The following is a 21,942-nucleotide window of genomic DNA, read 5'->3' on the forward strand; positions in this document are numbered from 1 at the left end:
GGACAAAGCATTGTCAAGGACTAGTGTGTTTGCCTGGCATAAAGAGTTCGAGTAACGACGAGAACGAGTGGAAAATTGGGAACGCGATCACCGTCTTCGACCCAGTGATACAAATGAAAATATTCACACAGTTTGAGACATTCCTGAAGGAGAGTGACAGGTGAATATACAAAAAATTGCAGAATGTGTCAGAATAAGTTACTGGAGTTTTCAATGATATTAGTTCCATGTAGCGTGGGTCGAGACGTTTGGAGTACTGTCAGAGGCTTACAGTGAGGTTTGTAAAAGAAGGTGAGGCATTTTTGAGTCGGACTGCCACCTGTGACAAAATGTGAGTCCACCACTATACTCCTGAGCCGAAACAAGCCAGTATCGAACTGCAGAGGAGAGGGCAGATTGCCTTGGTGAAAGCCAAAACTTGACTGTCAGATCGTGAGGTTCTTTCAATTGGTGATCATTTTGCTCACTGTTATTTAGCACAATCAATGCTGCTTATTACTATGAACTGTTGAATGAGAAGAGAACTGCATATCGATGTAAAACCAACCAATTTGAGAAGCCATCCTGTTCCACGACAATACCAGGCCCCGTACTGTAGCTTTAACAATCTCAAAACCTGAAGAAATGCAGCACTGGACTTAAGTTAATTGTTCTCTCTTGACAGTCTGGAAGCTATCGCCATGCAATTTTCATTTGTTTGGGCTATTTAAAAATGCTGTAGAAGGGCAACCATCTGAAGATGACAAGGGTGAAGAAGGATTTATGTGCACCTGGTTCATGATGCAACTAGTTTCACTGTACGATGTTAGGATAACAAACCTTTCTTCTTACTGGGAAAATATATTTTTAAAGAAGGAAGATCTGTAGAAAAATAAATTATATTTGCTTTTATTTTTCAATAAACACTTTTTAAAAATAAAATCCCATTTATATTTAATTTAACCTTGGACTTTAAATGCAGACATTTTAGGTCAGGCTGGACCAACCATTTGGAACAACTGAAAGTACAAATTACTGTTAACTGGTCACATTTATTATACTTTCCACTATGCTCTTTGGAGGACTACACTTCCATCAACAGGAGAATTTATGGCAGTTAATAAGGCGCCGATGAACTGTACGTACTGCTCTCAACTAATTTGTGGCACTGCCTGACAGAGCAAGACATAAAATTACTTTAGAACAAAGTTATTTCGAGGTTTTCATTGATTAGATGAGCAGTAAAATAAATGCAAACATCTTTCTATGACTTTTTTTTTTTTTAACAGCTGTCTTTTCAGTTGTGTTTGTATCAAACTAAACTGTGTACAGTCAGAATTATTATGAGCTAACAAGGGCAAACAATATATAAAATAATAATGCTGCCAACAGTGGCAGCCTTTAGATAGCATTTTTTATTATTATTACTTTTATAATAAAAACTTAATATTATTGAAATTGGGACATATGAACATGCGTGTGGAAGACACACACACACACACACACACACACACACACACACACACACACACACACACACACACATGGTGGGCGGGGGGGGGGGGGGGGGTGTTGGTTAGAGAAGAGGGGGGGGGGGGGGAGGAGGAGGAGGAGGAGGAGGAGGAGGAGAGAGAGCACAATTTGATTATGACAGAGCTCACTCTCTCACTGTTGACCTGTGCAACTGAAATATCCACATAAAGTTTGAGCTTTGCTCTAAATAGTATTTTGTTTTTCGTATTCTGCTACCAGACATCACCACATGCTACCCTAGCGTTGTACATACAATACATTTATGCATTATTAAGTGACATGAACTTGCTTTGTGACTGAGGTATAATCTTCCAAACTGCACAGTGCTAAATTAATAAATGCACCTAATTAAAGTAATCTGTATTTTCTATTAATACCCGGTAGCATTTTCTAATGGAATAGCCTATACCACTAATGCATACTGCAGTCTAAACAGTACAGAAATTTATAACTTTGGTACTACACAACAGCATTCGAGGTTACCTCGTTAGAGCACATAACTGACAAAAATGTACTGAATTGAATTGCAGAGAAAAGAAATGTATGGCCTAACATGACTAGAAAATGACTCTGACATATAAAGCAGTAATTAATTTGGAAAAGCAGATAAGGGTTGTGAGGTGACGGGCGAGTTGTGGCGCCCTGGAAATATTATACGTCCGGAGTTGGGGCGGCCGCACAGGACACTCATCAAAGCCCTGCCCGACAGCAGCCACGTGGTGCCGAATGTTAGCTCAGCAACCGCGTGATGCCACACAATGGCCGGTCCAGCCGTGTGGCTGGCAATTCCTTGGTGGCGCTGTGTCGATGAAGGAGACACGCTGGGAGTGCCAAAGATGGCGGACTTTGTGAAACCTTAACAGCAGACATTCCACAGTTCGTATAGAAATTAATAGTAGCCAGATGAATCACGATACCTCAAGAAGAAACATGTACATTACCATTATTTACATGACGATTCTGATAGTGTAAACAGATTTTCAATATCTTCATTAGTTTAAAGTTTAGTATCTGACAGTAAATTATACAAGTAACACGCAGCAATGAATTTCCAAACTCTAAACGGTTCATCCGATTTCGTCAATCTCCATGTCTAGAGAAAGATTTTAGTGTAAACCTAAATTGGTATAAATTACAGGCACGTAACTTGAATAGTACACAAGTTATTTGAGGTCGAAGTGTCCAATTACTATAGATCGCGTTAGGCCATAAGTACTCCACAGTTACATGAAAAAATGGTAGCAGCATGCTTATAAATATATTTATTCATCTATGTCTTTGTTTGTATCCGATATACATGATTCATGAAGAAATTGGTCAATTATTTACTGTGTTTTAGAAAGCACACAAACGTTAGGCTACTGGCCTACTTTTGTTTGTTATTCGTTTGATATATGGCTATTTAATTTGTTGTTGTTGTTGTGGTCTTCAGTCCTGAGACTGGTTTGATGCAGCTCTCCATGCTACTCTATCCTGTGCAAGCTTCTTCATCTCCCAGTACCTACTGCAACATACATCCTTCTGAATCTGCTTAGTGTATTCATCTCTTGGTCTCCCCCTATGATTTTTACCCTCCACGCTGCCCTCCAATACTAAATTGGTGATCCCTTGATGCCTCAGAACATGTCCTACCAACCGATCCCTTCTTCTGGTCAAGTTGTGCCACAAACTTCTCTTCTCCCCAATCCTATTCAATACTTCCTCATTAGTTATGTGATCTACCCATCTAATCTTCAGCATTCTTCTGTAGCACCACATTTCAAAAGCTTCTATTCTCTTCTTGTCCAAACTATTTACCGTCCATGTTTCACTTCCATACATGGCTACACTCCATACAAATACTTTCAGAAATAACTTCCTGACACTTAAATCTATACTCGATGTTAACAAATTTCTCTTCTTCAGAAACGCTTTCCTTGCCATTGCCAGTCTACATTTTATATCCTCTCTACTTCGTCCATCATCAGTTATTTTGCTCCCCAAATAGCAAAACTCCTTTACTACTTTAAGTGTCTCATTTCCTAATCTAATACCCTCAGCATCACCCGACTTAACTCGACTACATTCCATTATCCTCGTTTTGCTTTTGTTGATGTTCATCTTATATCCTCCCTTCAAGACACCATCCATTCCGTTCAACTGCTCTTCCAAGTCCTTTGCTGTCTCTGACAGAATTACAATGTCATCGGCGAACCTCAAAGTTTTTATTTCTTCTCCATGGATTTTAATACCTACTCCAAATTTTTCTTTTGTTTCCTTTACTGCTTGCTCAATATAGAGATTGAATAACATCGGGGAGAGGCTACAACCCTGTCTCACTCCCTTCCCAACCACTGCTTCTCTTTCATGTCCCTCAACTCTTATAACTGCCGTCTGGTTTCTGTACAAGTTGTAAATAGCCTTTCGCTCCCTGTATTTTACCCCTGCCACTTTTAGAATTTGAAAGAGAGTATTCCAGTCAACATTGTCAAAAGCTTTCTCTAAGTCTACAAATGCTAGAAACGTAGGTTTGCCTTTCCTTAATCTTTCTTCTAAGATAAGTCGTAAGGTCAGTATTGCCTCACGTGTTCCAGTATTTCTACGGAATCCAAACTGATCTTCCCCGAGGTCGGCTTCTACTAGTTTTTCCATTCGTCTGTAAAGAACTCGTGTTAGTACTTTGCAGCTGTGGCTTATTAAAGTGATTGTTCGGTAATTTTCACATCTGTCAACACCTGCTTTCTTTGGGATTGGAATTATTATATTCTTCTTGAAGTCTGAAGGTATTTCGCCTGTTTCATACATCTTGCTCACCAGATGGTAGAGTTTTGTCAGGACTGGCTCTCCCAAGGCCGTCAGTAGTTCCAATGGAATGTTGTCTACTCCGGGGGCCTTGTTTCGATTGAGGTCCTTCAGTGCTCTGTCAAACTCTTCACGCAGTATCGTATCTCCCATTTCATCTTCATCTACATCCTCTTCCATTTCCATAATATTGTCCTCAAGTGCATCGCCCTTGTATAGACTCTCTATATACTCCTTCCACCTTTCTGCTTTCCATTCTTTGCTTAGAACTGGGTTTCCATCTGAGCTTTTGATGTTCATACATGTGGTTCTCTTATCTCCAAAGGTCTCTTTAATTTTCCTGTAGGCAGTATCTATCTTACCCCTAGTGAGATAAGCCTCTACATCCTTACATTTGTCCTCTAGCCATCCCTGCTTAGCCATTTTGCACTTCCTGTAGATCTCATTTTTGAGACGTTTGTATTCCTTTTTGCCTGCTTCATTTACTGCATTTTTATATTTTCTCCTTTCATCAATTAAATTCAATATTTCTTCTGTTACCCAAGAATTTCTACTAACCCTCTTCTTTTTACCTACTTGATCGTCTGCTGCCTTCACTACTTCATCCCTCAGAGCTACCCATTCTTCTTCTACTGTATTTCTTTCCCCCATTCCTTTCAATTGTTCCCTTATGCTCTCCCTGAAACTCTGTACAACCTCTGGTTCTTTCAGTTTATCCAGGTCCCATCTCCTTAAATTCCTACCTTTTTGCAGTTTCTTCAGTTTTAATCTACAGGTCATAACCAATAGATTGTGGTCAGAGTCCACATCTGCCCCTGGAAATGTCTTACAATTTAAAACCTGGTTCCTAAATCTCTGTCTTACCATTATATAATCTATCTGATACCTTTTAGTATCTCCAGGGTTCTTCCATGTATACAACCTTCTATCATGATTCTTAAACCAAGAGTTAGCTATGATTAAGTTGTGCTCTGTGCAAAATTCTATCAGGCGGCTTCCTCTTTCATTTCTTAGCCCCAATCCATATTCACCTACTACGTTTCCTTCTCTCCCTTTTCCTACACTCGAATTCCAGTCACCCATGACTATTAAATTTTCGTCTCCCTTCACTATCTGAATAATTTCTTTTATTTCATCATACATTTCTTCAATTTCTTCGTCATCTGCAGAGCTAGTTGGCATATAAACTTGTACTACTGTAGTCGGTGTGGGCTTCGTATCTATCTTGGCCACAATAATGCGTTCACTATGCTGTTTGTAGTAGCTTACCCGCATTCCTATTTTCCTATTCATTATTAAACCTACTCCTGCATTACCCCTATTTGACTTTGTGTTTATAACCCTGTAGTCACCTGACCAAAAGTCTTGTTCCTCCTGCCACCGAACTTCACTAATTCCCACAATATCTAACTTTAACCTATCCATTTCCCTTTTTAAATTTTCTAACCTACCTGCCCGATTAAGGGATCTGACATTCCACGCTCCGATCCGTAGAACGCCAGTTTTCTTTCTCCTGATAACGACATCCTCTTGAGTAGTCCCCGCCCGGAGATCCGAATGGGGGACTATTTTACCTCCGGAATATTTTACCCAAGAGGACGCCATCATCATTTAATCATACAGTAAAGCTGCATGCCCTCGGGAAAAATTACGGCCGTAGTTTCCCCTTGCTTTCAGCCGTTCGCAGTACCAGGACAGCAAGGCCGTTTTGGTTATTGTTACAAGGCCAGATCAGTCAATCATCCAGACTGTTGCCCTTGTAACTACTGAAAAGGTTGCTGCCCCTCTTCAGGAACCACACATTTAATTTGTTATGTATTTAATAATGTGTGTTAGAGGATGTTTATGGTCCAGCCGTATGAATATTTATTTAATTTCAAGTTATTAAAACGTAATTCCAGTATTTTTTATGCGTTTAAATATGTTTGTGAGGGTACATTGGCTTGGAGACATGGAGGGAGCATTCTAGCCAATCACAGCGCTCGTTAATGGTGAGACTGTATGGAAGTGGGGGAGGAGGATCGTGTCGAAAGAGGACAGAGGGCAGTTCTGGACAGTACAGCACACGACACGGGAAGTGCTGGATGTGATGGCGTGACAGATGCTCGGTTGTGGCACAGACTTGGAGCAGTTTGTGTGTGGTAGTGGCAGACAGAAATACTTTGGAGTGCCGACTTGCGCACTTGTGAGATTTCCGCGGCTTCTACAATGAAGACGTAGTGTGCGTTTGGAAGTGAATACCTCGTGAGCCGTGTTGTTGTTCATAACTAATTATGTGCTGTAGGAATCTACTGTTATTCAACTTATATTTTATTTAAGCGCTGGACCATCAACACCAATAAGTGTTTTGCAGAAATATGCGGCATTCTCAAAATACTTCTGCAATCGCACTCATCATTTAAAGTCGTTAAAATAGTACCTGCATATTTTGTTTAATTGCAATCTTTCACTTATAAATTTCTACATTAATTCACAATTACCGGCTGATAGGACCCATCGACCATTTGATTCGTGCGTGTATTCATATTGTATACTGTAGACTCAGCAGTATTTGGCTTGTAATGCAGTAACTACGTATTCCAGCCCCTATACAACAAAACTAGCCAAAACTATTAATATTGCAACTCTGAGTCCGAGGGTACGCAGTTGAGAGCCACCACATCATTTCATTTCATTACTGTTTGAAAGCCTGCAGGGTGGAGCTACTGCAGATGGTACAGGTGTCAAAATACTGCAAGACAAGCAAATGAATGCAAAAGGATACATTTTCACTAACACTGATTTAATATATATGCATGTTGTTGTTGTTGTTGTTGTTGTTGTGTTCTTCTGTCCTGAAACTGGTTTGATGCAGCTCTCCATGCTACTCTATCCTGTGCAAGCCTCTTCATCTCCCAGTGCCTACTGCAACCTACATCCTTCTGAATCTGCTTAGTGTATTAATCTCTTGGTCTCCCTCTACGATTTTTACCCTCCCACGCTGCCCTCCAGTACTAAATTGGTGATCCCTTGATGCCTCAGAACATGTCCTACCAACCGATCCCTTCTTCTGGTCAAGTTGTGCCACAAACTCCTCTTCTCCCCAATTCTATTCAATATCTACTCATTAGCTATGTGATCTACCCATCTAATCTTCAGCATTCTTCTGTAGCACCACATTTTGAAAGCTTCTATTCTCTTCTTGTCTGAGCTATTTATCGTCCATACATGGCTACACTCCATACAAATACTTTCACAAACGGCTTCCTGACATTTGAATCTATACTCGATGTTAACGAATTTTTCTTCTTCAGAAATGCTTTCCTTGCCATTGCCAGTCTACATTTTATATCCTCTCTACTTCGACCATCATCAGTTATTTTGCTCCCCAAATAGCAAAACTCCTTTACTACTTTAAGTGTCTCATTCCCTAATCCAATTCCCTCAGCATCACCCGCCATAATTTGACTACATTCCATTACCCTCATTTTGCTTTTGTTGATGTTCATCTTATATCCTCCTTTCAAGACACTGTCCATTCCGTTCAGCTGCTCGTCCAAGTCCTTTGCTGTCTCGGTGAACCTCAAAGTTTTTATTTCTTCTCCATGGATTTTAATACTTACTCTAAACTTTTCTTTTGTTTCCTTTACTGCTTGCTCAATATACAAATTGAATAACATCGGGTATAGGCTACAAATCTGTCTCACTCCCTTAACAATCTCTGCTTCCTTTTCATGCCCCTCGGCCCTTATAACTGCCACCTAGAATCTGTACAAATTGTAAATAGCCTTTTGCTCCCTGTATTTTACCCCTGCCACCTTCAGAATTTGAAAGAGAATATTCCAGTCAACATTGTCAAAAGCTTTCTCTAAGTCTACAAATGCTAGAAACACAGTGTTGCCTTTACTTAATTTATCTACGTGCTATAAACGCCAAAATTATCTTTACATCTGCAGATTTCATCAAGTTGAGAATGATATGTACAGTCTACTGACAAAGAACTCCTGAGGCCAATCACAAATCTGGTTAAATACTTGGTTAGCTCATATTTTGTTTACTTTGGGACACTGTTAAACAGACATGAATGTCTTCAAGAAGTGAAGGAACGCAGCTTTCAGTTGCTGATCTGGCAGATGAACAGACTCGGAGAAGTTTCACTAGCCCTCAGTAAGCAGAACCTGATTTTCAGTTTCCAAAAATGTCATGGTATATGAGTATAAGCCATGTTATTTTATTCCACAACATGACATTAGTGATACAGGCCTAGAAAGTACGTATTTGGTGGCCCGCACTGGGTCGCCCCGGTGCGTGCTGCCTTACTAACCTTGCCGCCGAGGAAGGACATGTCCCCGAAGTAGGAGCCGTCCAGCCCCACGTGGCCGGTGTGCTTCAGGTCGCCTTGCGGCCGCGATATCATCTCCGGGCGCAGCCTCCGACGGGACGAGTATGGGTTCTTCCCGTCTGGAGGCAGCAGAGTATGCAACACTGTTATGAAGGACAAGCAGTGAGGCACAAGAACAGATTAAAGCTTACGTCGTTCACTTTACACTGTCATGCACTCCGTCGTCAAGTAATGAACACGAAAGCTATATGTTTGGATATTTTATATTATTCTTGAAGACTTCAGTTTGTCGAGATAGCTATTAAGTCTTTTTATTACTGCTACCAGTTTTGAGAGATCATCAGATCATCTAAAATTACTAAATCTACGTGCTTTTTACAACACTAAAATTGACACAGTCATGTTGTGTTGAAATGTAATAAAAAGTGGCAGGGGACACGAGCATGTCAACAAAAAAATACCACACAATTAAAACACGCAACATGTTGCGCTGATGTCCCAGTATACACTCTGTCAAGTTGTAATACGAGGCATGCTTTTTAAGTGAGTAGCGTTTTGAAATTTTAAAAAAGACGTGCTAAGATATCTCAATAATTTTATTTTTACATTAAAGCCTGTATCTTAATGTACTTTCCTACATAATTTCCGTCAATATTGAGGCACTTATAACGTTGTACCAGTTTTTGAATACCCTCCTCGTAGAAGTCTGCCACCTGACTTGTTAACCCTGCATCACCACCGTTTTGACTTCATCATCATCTTGAAGACGCTGACCGACCAGGTGTTTCTTCAAGTGCAGGAACAGATGGTAGTCACTGGGTGCAAGGTCGGGGCTGTATGGAGGATGATCTAGAGTTTCCCGCCGAAAAGATGTGATGAGATCTTTGGTCTGATTCGCCACATGCGGACGGGCATTGTCTTGCAGCAAAACGATGCCCTTGCTCAACTTCCACGGACTGTTGCTTTGATTCTGGTGCGACGTAGGCCACCCACGTTCCATCGCCCGTAACAGTTTGGCTTAAGAAATCGTCACCGTCGTTGTGGTACCGCTCAACGAAAGTCAATGCACTGTCTAAAACGTTTGGTTTTGTGCACATCCGTCAACATTTTCGGTACCCGACGTGCGCACAATTTTCAGTAATTCAAGTGCTCGGTCACAATGCCGCACAAAACATCACGAGAAACATTAGGAAAGTCATCCCGCAAAGAGGAAATCATAAAGCGTCTGTTTCCTCTCACCTTCTTGTCCACTTCCTGCACCAAACTTTCATTAACAACCGAAGAATGCCCACTCCGTTGTTCATCGTGCACATTTGTGCGGCCATCTTTAAATGCTTTCACCCACTTTCTTACCACTCCATCACTCATAATGTTTTCTCCGTAAACTGCAAAGATCTCATGATGAATATCGTTCACTTTTAGGCCTCTGGCACTAAGAAATCTTATAACAGCCTGTACTTCACATTCGGTGGGACTCACGATTATCGGAGGCATCTTAAACACTCAGTACACAATGTAAACAAGGAAGAATCAGACTGTAATGGTGTCAGTGTGTAGATTAAGGTACAGGCTTTCATGTAAAAATAAAATTATTGAGATAACTTAGCACATCTTTTTTTAATTTCAAAACGGTACTTACTTAAAAACACGCCTCGTAAAAAAATGTGGCATGGTGCATGTCACAAACACACTGTGTGTTTGGACATCAATACAACATGTTCTATGTTTTAATTGTGCAGTATTTTATCTGTGTAATGCTGGTGCTCTCGGCTATTTTTTATTACAATCTGACACAACATCACTACATGACTTTTACTGTGGTAGAAATAAAAGATTAATTACATAACTTTAGTTTCTCAAGGTGAAAGCTAAAACTTTATGAGCATACCTTGTACATAATACATCTTCAACAGCTTTTATTGGAGGTTATACTTACTTATCATGTATTAAACACATTTTCAACTTTGTGTTCATTATCAACAGCCTCATTAATAAAACTGAAGATCCATTACATTAAACTGTGATTATACGTCAGTTTAAAAAGCAGAGCTCAAAAGACGTAGATATTTACAACGGTGGAAGTAAAAGGGCGAATCACATTGGACTCGTTACATATTCCAGGATCCAAGGTGAACCACCTACAACTTGCACTGGAAAGATTGTGGAAATGTAAAGTTCTACTTACATGCAGTTTTCACAGAATGGATTGGTTTTAAGTGGCTTTTATTTTTAGCCAACAAACAGATTGCAATAATACTTACAAAGTATACTTTTAGTGCAAACATACACTTTTTTAAATGGAACAATGCCTGTTGACAATAACAGATTAAAATTAAGGTATATTAGAATGCCACTGAGTTTGTTACAGAATTCTAGTGCGAGTCAGTTTCGAGATATCGTATTTTGAAAAGTTTCCACACCATCACTTGTTTGTGCTATTCAACTTGCATAGTGACTACGTACGACATCGTTATATTTGCTGTAGTGCGCTTGTGTGTTCGTCGAGTGCACTGCGACCTGATAGTCAGTCACAGTACTATAGGTAAGTGGACAACAGGATTCACCGATGGAGAAGAAGTCGAGTATCTCACGGTGTATGGAGAGTGTAGGAAGAATGCAGTTCGTTCTTGTACGATGTATGCAGCAAGATATCCAAATACACAGCAAACAAATGTGCAAATATTTATCAGCCTCCTCACCAAGTTATGTGAAAGTGGTGGTGACAGATAGAAACAGGTGAGAATGGAAGAAGAGGAAATTTACGTTCTTGCTGCTGTCAATATTGATCTTCACATGAGCTCCAGTGGAATCACACGAGGAAGTGGCACGAGTCGGGCACGTGTCCTACGTGTTCTCCATTGACATACGTTCCTACCCTATCAAATCTCTCTCCATATTCCCAATGTATCACGTACCAGGGGCGTTTCAAAAGTCCATGGAAAGTCCGAGAGATGGCACCACTGGCACGTATCGAGGTCATGTTTAGTTAGTAGCATCTTTGGAAAGAATGCACACCAAGTTTCAGCCATATTGGTCTATTTCTTTGTGTTTGGCATTCGTGTGAGTCAAGGAAGTCGAGTGATTGTCAAAAAATGGACAAAAAAGAATTTCCTGTGGTGATTAAACATTACTTTATGAAAGGTAAAATGTCTCAGGAGACTAACGAGAAGCTTGAAAAACATTACGATGGTTCCAAAATTTTCGGAGTGGCCATATGGGCACAAGTGATGCTGAACGTTGCAGACACCCTGTGGAGGTTATGACTCCAGAAATCATTGATAAAATCCGTGATGTGGTGATGGATGACAGAAGGGTTAAGGTGCGTGAGATTGCTAGTGCTGTGGGCATCTCAAATGAATGGATACATAATATTTCACATAAACATTTGGACGTGAGAAAGCTATCTGCACGATGGGTTCCGCGATTGCTCACACTTGACCAAAAACGGAATCGTGTGTAGTGTTGCAAGGATGGTTTGCAGCTGTTCAGGAAGAATTCACAGGACTTTAAGCGTCATTTCGTCACTGTGGATGAAACGTGGATACATTACTATACTCCTGAGACCAAATAACAATCTAATCAATGGGTTACCAAGGGAGAATCTGCACCAAAAAAGGCGAAGACCATTCCTTCGGCCAAAAAGGTTATGGCGTCTGTCTTTTAGGATTCTCAAGGGATAATCCTCATAGACTATCTGGAAAAGGGTAAAACTATTATAGGTGCTATTATTCACCATTATTGGACCATTTGAAAACCGAGCTGCAAGAAAAATGCCGGCAATTGGACCGCAAAAAAGTCCTTTTCCATCACAACAATGCACCAGCACACACCTCAGCAGTTGTGGTCGCAAAATTAATGGAAATAGGATTCCAATTCATTTCACATCCCCCCCTATTTTCCAGACTTGGCTCCCTCGGACTGCTATTTGTTCTCCAATTTGAAGAAATGGCTGGCGGGACAAAGATTTTATTCACATGCAGACTTGGACAATTGCTATTATTCGGAAGGGATCAACAAATTAGAACATCATCGGACGAAGTGTATAAGTCTAAAAGGAGACTATGTCGAAAAGTAAAAAAGGTTTACCCCAAACATATAAGTAGTTTTTATTTTTGCATGGACTTTTCAAATGTCCCTCGTGTCTTATTTAGTGATGAAGGTACGTTTACCAATTGTGGCAAGGAAACCTATGAAGCGTACACTATTCATCTGTTGACAATCCCCATTGGCTTTGTCAGGTGGGACGTCAGCATCCTCGGAGTGTAAACACGTGGTGCAGAATAGTGAACTGTCACCTCATAGGCCCGTTTTCCACAGATAGAACACTGAACCCGCACAGTTATCGCAGCCTCCTAACAGACACCATCTTCCACAACCTACACAATAAGAGCAACCTGTGGTACCGACACCACGGCTGTCCAGTCGACAGTGCACAAAGTACTACAGCACGCCTCCACAAATTGTTTCCGAATCATTCGATCGGATGCAGAGGACCTGTACCTCGGCTGGCCTGTTCCTCAGATTTGACGGCTGTAGACCTTTTTCTGTGGGGAAAGCTGAAAGATACTGTTTACAAGGGCATACCGACTACACCCAATGATACACAATGACGTACTACAGCAGCCTGGACGTCTCCACTGAAATGCTAGCACCTGTGCAGTAATCGTTCCACATCAGACTGGTTCAAATGGCTCTGAGCACTATGGGACTAACATCTGTGGTCATCAGTCCCCTAGAACTTAGAACTACTTAAACCTAACTAACCTAAGGACAGCACACACATCCACGCCCGAGGCAGGATTCGAACCTGCGACCGTAGCAGTCGCGCGGTTCCGGACTGAGCGCCTAGAACCGCACACCAGACTGGAAACGTGTATTGCTGCTGGTGGTGGTCATTGTGAACACAACCTCTCACGGTCAGCTGTCTTGTTACTGGTCTACTGGTCAGAACCCACACAACTAGCATGTTCACTTAAGCTGTTCTTTAGTGTGGGCTACCACAGATATTGTACAAAACTCAGTGTGAGAACATTTCAAAATACAGTATCTCGTAAATGGTTCACACTAGAATCCTGCAACAAGTACCACTGTCGTTCTAATTCACCCTACTTTTAGTCTGTCAGTCCACAGCTCGTGGTCTCGCAGTAGCGTTCTCGCTTCCTGCGCACAGGGTCCCGGGTTCGATTCCCGGCAGGATCACGGGTGTACCCTGCCTCGAGATGACTGGGTGTTGTGGTGTCGTCTTCTTCAACATCATCGTTCATCCTCATTACGGTCAGAGGAAGGTAATGGCAAACCAACTCCGCTAGGACCTCGCCTAATATGGTGGTGCAGGTCTCTCGCATCATCCCCTACACTCCTCGGAGTATGGGACCTCGTCATCATCTCAGTCTGTCAATGTCATTAGGCACTGTTCCATCAAAAAAGGGTATGTTTGCACAAAATATACATTTTCTAAGTATTACTACAATTATTGGCTAATTATATGAGACTCTGAGCACGAATCCATTCTGTGAAGACTGCACATCAATAGCACTTTCCATTTCTGCAATATTTGCAGTACACGTTTTACGCAATTCAAGCTGTATACGCTGTCTGGCAAAAAAATGAAGTAACCAAAAGACATTGGCGGATGGCAATGTAACTTCATGCACTAGCACAGAACACCAGAGTACACAAGTGTTCCAGAATGACATTTTCACTTTGCAGCGGAGTGTGTGCTTATATGAAACTTCCTGGCAGATTAAAACTGTGTGCCCGCCTGAGACTCGAACCCAGGACCTTTGCCTTTTGCGGGCAAGTGCTCTATCCTTTCTTTCAGGAGTGCTAGTTCTGCAAGGTTCGCAGGAGAGCTTCTGTAAAGTTTGGAAGGTAGGAGATAAGGTACTGGCAGAAGTAAAGCTGTGAGTACCGGTCGTGAGTCGTGCTTCGGTAGCTCAGTTGGTAGAGCACTTGCCCGCGAAAAGCAAAGGTCCCGAGTTCGAGTCTCGGTCGGGCACACAGTTTTAATCTGCCAGGAAGTTTTTACACAAGTGTTGTTAGCAGGTCTGGTAGGGTGTTTAAGGGTGTGAACTACCTGAAATGCTGAGTGATCACTGTCAAGGATGTGCAGATGCTGCGTACTTTTATGAGATGGCATTATCAGTACACGACAGAGTTTGAAAGGTCCCTCATTGTGGGCCTCTATTCCACCAGCTCATCGTATTGTGCAACATCTGGATTTGTGGAGAATTCAAATATGGCAGTGGGCCAATGCTGGGTTGAATGGGAACGCGAGGGAAGGCATACCATTGTCGAGGTACTGGTCGACCACACATGACCACCATGAGGAAGGATTGCCTTCCTGTGCACTGAGGACACTGTAATGCCTTCACGTACGCTTCTCTCATCCGAGAATCAATAATGGACATCCTACAATGTGCTACGTCACCTCGCGACATCAATCGGAGAATAGCAGTAACTGGACTGGGGAATTACTGTTCCCTGCATAGGCTGTCGTTGACACCACAATTAGGACTGTTAATATTTTTAAAAATATCGGGAATCCAACATATTGATATTTAAAAAAATTTAATTGTCAGCCCTCAATATATCGAAAAAAAGTATCGATATATTGAGGGGAAAAATATCGATGTACTGGCCTATCAAAATATTGACTACACATCGTAAATACACTGTCAGTTTTAGAGTTGTACATTTAAGTATTGACTTATTATTAGATATTCTGTACATCAACAAGCTTTATCCCTGTCAGAGCAAGAATTGAAAGGAAAATGATGCACGTTCAAACTTAGTGATAACCACTTTGGTAACAGTGGTACCTGCATGTAAGTGGCACATTAAAGTTGCCTGACTGGTACGTTGTTCGGTTTCCTCAAATATCAGATTTGTCCAGAACACTTCGTGTAGACTTCCTTGTTTTTATTCATTTCTGAAAACGCCAGCAACCTTGCAGTTGTGGTGTCAAAACTGCATAGTGAAGCTAAACGTTGCAGTTTCTGTCGGTAGCACCAAGTGCCGATTACGTCAGCATTTCCCCTCCCAACGTCTCCTCCCACCGCAAACACCAATCTTGTCATTTTCATTTTGTTCACCAATTTCAGCAATTGTTTTCCAAGACTACTGATGTGACGAAATGGCACACTAGTTGTGTTGGTAATTGATTTTTAACATAACTGGTGTGCCATTTCTTCAAATGAGAAACCTTGTTATTCCACTCACACTGCCCCCCCCCCCCCCCTCCACCCAGTGCAATCAGATTACTTCTTTGTGCCACCTATATTTGCTTCACACAATCTAAGAGACTCCTTCACATAGTGAAAATAAAGCTACATTCACTACAATTTCAAAAGAACTATTTCAAATATTTACTAAAACTTGCCAAAAAATATAATATAAAATAAAAGCACCAGCGCTCCACATTACCATTTTAATATCGATATACCGAGGAGAAAAATATTACTATCATATATCGATAATTTTTTAAAAAAAATATAAATACATTGATATTTTATCAATAGCCCTAACCACAAAACAAATGGCCGTGTCTGGAGTGGTCCCAGGATCGGGAAGAATCTAGTGCCGATGAATAGAATCGCACTGCATTCAGCGATTAATTGTGGTTCCGTCATGCTCCATACGGCCATTGCTAGCGAGTACCGTGGCAACCTGGTATGAGGTGGTGTTATCTGGTGTTTTGGAGAGGCACAGCAATGGTACTCTGGCATTACAGTGTGGGGAGTTGCTGGATATCACTTCAGGTCACAGGTGGTCGTGACTGAGGAAACTGAGATGGCACAATGGTACTTCACGGACATCCTGCATCCTCATGTGTTACTGCTCGTGTGTCTTTTTTGATGGGGTATTTCTTGCACACAAATGACATGTGACTCTACAAACAGCCTGGACAAAGTTGAGGTAATCCCGTGGCCAACAAGATCCCATGTCTGGGACCAGGTCAGATGTAACAGAGCCAGTATTGAAGAAATCAAAGACCAGTTACAATGGTTGTGGGCCAGCTTGCCCTAGGACCAGATACGACAGCTTTAGGACACCCTTCCCAACCCAATCAGTGTATGCATGCCACACTGGTAAGTGAGCTCATGCTGCCAAGTTCTTCTAAATCTGACTTGATGTTATAATCATTGAAACAAAATCACATACCCTCTCAAGCCGTGAATTTTCATTTAATTTCCTCCTATAATCCTGTGAGCTTCACATTTTTTTGTCAGGTTGTGTATATGAGGGAAACGCCTGCACAGGAAACTGTCCAGCTATAACATGTTATGTGGTAGGCCAACAAATATCTTTTTTACACTGCGAACACATTTTGTGCAATACTCTAATATTCTGATTTTGTAAGCTTTACACACACACACACACACACACACACACACACACACACACACACACACACAGTAATATAAATAAGTCTTTTCAGTGCTTCATTGGCAAAATTTTGGGCGCTGGGATGCAGCTCTTCAGACACACCATCATCCCGCAGCCATAAAAACCAGAAGTTCAATTTTTTTTACCTTGTCACAAAACTTACAATGAGAAATCATTCTTTACAAGACACGTTCCGAAATTCATGGTTTTTAAAACATAATTTCTTATAGTTACATAGTACGAATCCGGCCCCTTTTTGATTGCCTCTAAGACCCAAACCTCCAGATGTCAGACACTCAGATCAGTATTAAACATTGTATGTCGTGATGGCCTTGGGAGAGCCAGTCGTGACAAAACTCGACCATCTGGTGAGCAAGATGTATGAGCCAGGCGAAATACCCACAGACTCCAAGAAGAATATAATAATTCCAATCCCAAAGAAAGCAGGTGTTGACACATGTGAAAATTACCGAACTATCAGTTTAATAAGTCACAGCTGCAAAATACTAATGCGAATTCTTTACAGACGAATGGAAAAACTGGTAGAAGCGGACCTCAGGGAAGATCAGTTTGGATTCCGTAGAAATGTTGGAACACGTGAGGCAATACTAACCTTACGACTTATCTTAGAAGAAAGATTAAGAAAAGGCAAACTTACGTTTCTAGCATTTGTAGACTTAAAGAAAGCTTTTGACAACGTTAACTGGAATACTCTCTTTCAAATTCTGAAGTTGACAGGGGTAAAATACAGGAAGCAAAAGGCTATTTACAATTTGTACAGAAACCAGATGGCAGTTATAAGAGTCGAGGGGCATGAAAGGGAAGCAGTGGTTGGGAAAGGAGTGAGATAGGGTTGTAGTCTCTCCCCAATGTTATTCAATCTGTATATTGAACAAGCAGTAAAGGAAACAAAAGAAAAATTCGGAGTAGGTATTAAAATTCATGGAGAAGAAGTAAAAACTTTGAGGTTCGCCGATGACATTGCAATTCTGTCAGAGACAGCAAAGGACTTGGAAGAGCAGTTGAACGGAATGGACAGTGTCTTGAAAGGAGGATATGAGATGAACATCAACAAAAGCAAAACGAGGATAATGGAATGTAGTCGAATTAAATCGGGTGATGCTGAGGGGATTAGATTAGGAAATGAGACACTTAAAGTAGTAAAGGAGTTTTGCTATTTAGGGAGTAAAATAACTGATGATGGTCGAAGTAGAGAGGATATAAGATGTAGACTGGCAATGGCAAGGAAATCGTTTCTGAAGAAGAGAAATTTGTTAACATCGAGTATAGATTTAAGTGTCAGGAAGTCGTTTCTGAAAGTATTTGTATGGAGTGTAGCCATGTATGGAAGTGAAACATGGACGATAACCAGTTTGGACAAGAAGAGAATAGAAGCTTTCGAAATGTGGTGCTACAGAACAATGCTGAAGATAAGATGGGTAGATCACGTAACTAATGAGGAGGTATTGAATAGGATTGGGGAGAAGAGAAGTTTGTGGGACAGCTTGACTAGAAGAAGGGATCGGTTGGTAGGACATGTTCTGAGGCATCAAGGGATCACCTATTTAGTATTGGAGGGCAGCGTGGAGGGTAAAAATCGTAGAGGGAGACCAAGAGATGAATACACTAAGCAGATTCAGAAGGATGTAGGTTGCAGTAGGTACTGGGAGGTGAAGCAGCTTGCACAGGATAGAGCAGCATGGAGAGCTGCATCAAACCAGTCTCAGTACTGAAGACCACAACAACAACAACATGTCGATAGAGTATCAACCAAAACAGCGATTTAGTTCATGCTGTGTGCTGTCATCCAGTAGAACACGAGTAAATAGTAATTGAAATTAACACCACAACTGTGGAGTATAGGAAAAGTATATCTGTGAGGTGTAAATTTGAAAATCCACGGAGGCGAGTCGGTAGAGCGTCAAATCGTCGTCGTATCGGTCCCGAGTTCGAAACCCACTGATGGCGATTTTATGTGTGAAACTGATATATTGGAGAACATTTTTCTGACACATAAAAGGACATTTCGGATTTTGCAGCAATTTTCTTTTGACAATCTGCTTTCACTTTGTTAATTGAAAGTAGCAAATGTATAGAGTATATTTCTATAGATGTGTGTCATGTTATCTATACAGATGTACACTACAGGTTTGCTACTGACAACCAATGAAGTGAAAGCAGACTGCCAAGAGTACACTGCTATCAGGAAAATGCAGCCCACCAGCTACGTAACCACTTAATTTTGAAATCTTCTGTATTTAACGGTCTGTCATTATAGTTTTCTCCCCTTTTTAATTCTGTTATTAGCCCAAAATTTTACCAATGAAGCACTGAAAAGACTTATTTATATTTATATTACTGTGTGTGTGTGTGTGTGTGTGTGTGTGTGTGTGTGTGTGTGTGTGTGGAAAGCATACAAAATCAGAGTATTAGATATTTGTCATATGCATACTTGAAGCTAAAAGTTGTAGTCTACACAAATTACCAGAACACAGTGAAGTTTTAGTTTCTGCCACGTAATGCCATTTTTTGCTCTGTACAATACACGATCTTAACACAATCACGGCCAAAGCAAGTTGCTGCAGAAGACTATCCTCTTACAGTTTCTTTCGATCACTGCTGTTACGTACCTGACATTTTACCGGATGTCGACGACCTGAGGGACCTGACGCTGTCTGCAAAAGAAATGTCAACCGTACATAAAACTGTGGCAATGACGAATACCGGTAATGACCACACCCCAGTGCACAAGTCACTAAGATCGAGATGCAAAACCCACCGTGAGAAATTGAATTTGGCACACTACAAGAGGACAGACAACAGAGAACATTGCCCACACAGATAGCCTACCAAGCCCTGAGCCACCATACTAGCGATGCTGCCGAACAGTACAGAATATGATGACCAGTTATGGGAGACAAGCAGTAACCCAGCAACGTTACACAAACAGCCATACAAGAAGGTTGCATCCAGCAGTTACCCATTCCAAAAATACAGAAGTTTTTTTTTCGAAATTTTGTCACCATTTCCAAAACTTGTTACAGATAACAAAAGATATATCACAAGACTTGATTTAACATTTATGCAGGGTAAAACGTACAGTTGAACTTGGTTACGTGACAGGTCATGGGAGGAGAGCTTTTTTTGTCTTATTAGAAGATTCTCATCAACCCAGTTTCCAAAAAGGAAATACAAATGTCAGGGTTTAATGTCTATAGTAATCCTTGTACGCCACTGTGAAATGCATAGCAGATGGTACTTCCCATCAACCACATATTATGATTCATTTCTGCTTCATTTCCAAACAGAGTGTGAGAAGAATTACTACTTAAAATGCCTCTGTGCACGCTGTAAACAGTATAATCCTGCCCTTTCGGTCCCTACAGGGGTGAAACATAGGACGCTGAAGAACTTTATAGAGTCCTCTCTCAAAGCTGGTTCTTGCAAATTTTTAAGTAGAGTTTATCAAGAAAATCAATTTGTGTAGCATCCTCGTGATGCTCTCCCGCAGTCGAGCCCATTCTATCTCATATCCCTACAAATACCTGTCTCCACAGCCAGGGTCACTAATGCACGCTCGTGCGGTGGTGCTCGACCTGGCGGTAAGCCAGTTCAAATCCTAGTGGTGGGAAAAATTTTCATTACCAGTATTTTGCTGGCAAGGGAAGAAGTGGTGGTACGAAGTTCCTGATCACCAGACTTTATGCTAGTGTCCTGATTTAAATACCAAACCCCTCCACAGTGTGTTATGAAAGTGAAGGCATGTGACACTGTTAATGGTGACCCACCTGTTGGATGTGGACATTAAGCTTAGCAGCCCCCCCTCCACTCAGTGCTATTTACGTGGAGTAGGCTATGTGCTGGCACCAGGTATCACCCTTCTCTCATTATGATCATCACCACCATCACACAACACAAACATTACACTACACACATGCACATGCACAAGCATACCCCCCCCCCCCCCCCTCCTCCACACACACACACACACACACACACACACACACACACACACACACACACACACACACCACACACAAAGTGGACCCATTACATACCGTGTTTACTCGAATCTAAGCCGCACTTTATTTCCGGTTTTTGTAATCCAAAAAACCGCCTGCGGCTTAGAGTCAAGTGCAAAGCAAGCGGAAGTTCTGAAAAATGTTGGTAGGTGCCGCCACAACTAACTTCTGCCATCGAATATATGTAGCGCTACACAGGCATGCTTTGTAGGAACAAAGATAAATACTGGCGCCAAAACCTCTGCGTCAGTTAATAAATTTTAACAACAAAAAGGTGGAAGACGAGCTTTTTTTTCTCCGCCACGAGTTTCGACCACTGCATTTTCATACATTATCCAACAAAGTAAATACAAATTCCGTATTGTTCATCTTCGAATGTAGCAGAATTTCAATGTACTACAAAAATCCGACTGGCAAGACTGTTTGGGATGTTTGTCAATATGGCCAACTCTATATTCCGAATTATTTCCTACCTGTGAGAAGAGATGGTTGCTAATATGAACCTGATGAAATGTGAATCACATGCAGTAATCTCTTCACCATAAGAATAATACGATATAAACATTTCTCCATGTATTCTTTCGTGTTTGCTGCTATCTCATTTAAATCCTGTCTGCCTAATAAACTACGAAACTAGAGTGAAACAACAGCAAACGCGGAAGAATATATGTATCGTATCATGTTGATATTCGTATTATTCTTATGCCAAATAGTGATACAGTCAGAAATAAAGCACGGCAACTGACTAGATTTTTAAATCTAAGATGACTAATTTCTGTGCAGAATGTAATGTACTAAAGAGGCGCCTGCAAAGATTTTCAAATGGAGAAAAATTTTCGCCTAACTCTCGTTCAGAACATGTTCTATCATACGCAGTCTATTATTTGGTTCTTGTTGATCATTATCAAAGAAAGCAGC

General features: G+C 41.1%; 1 protein-coding gene across 1 annotated transcript in view; it reads right to left on the reverse strand.

The window, feature by feature from the left end:
* The window catches only part of LOC126426657 (activated Cdc42 kinase-like), a 386,532-nt gene that overhangs the window by 169,881 nt on the left and 194,709 nt on the right, over positions 1-21,942 (reverse strand). The window contains exon 11 of the mRNA XM_050088543.1: positions 8,597-8,733. Coding sequence (XP_049944500.1) covers positions 8,597-8,733 — 137 coding nt within the window. The remainder of the gene's footprint in view (positions 1-8,596; positions 8,734-21,942) is intronic.

The sequence above is a fragment of the Schistocerca serialis genome, chromosome 11 (genome assembly GCF_023864345.2).
Source record: "Schistocerca serialis cubense isolate TAMUIC-IGC-003099 chromosome 11, iqSchSeri2.2, whole genome shotgun sequence".
Taxonomy (NCBI): domain Eukaryota; kingdom Metazoa; phylum Arthropoda; class Insecta; order Orthoptera; family Acrididae; genus Schistocerca; species Schistocerca serialis.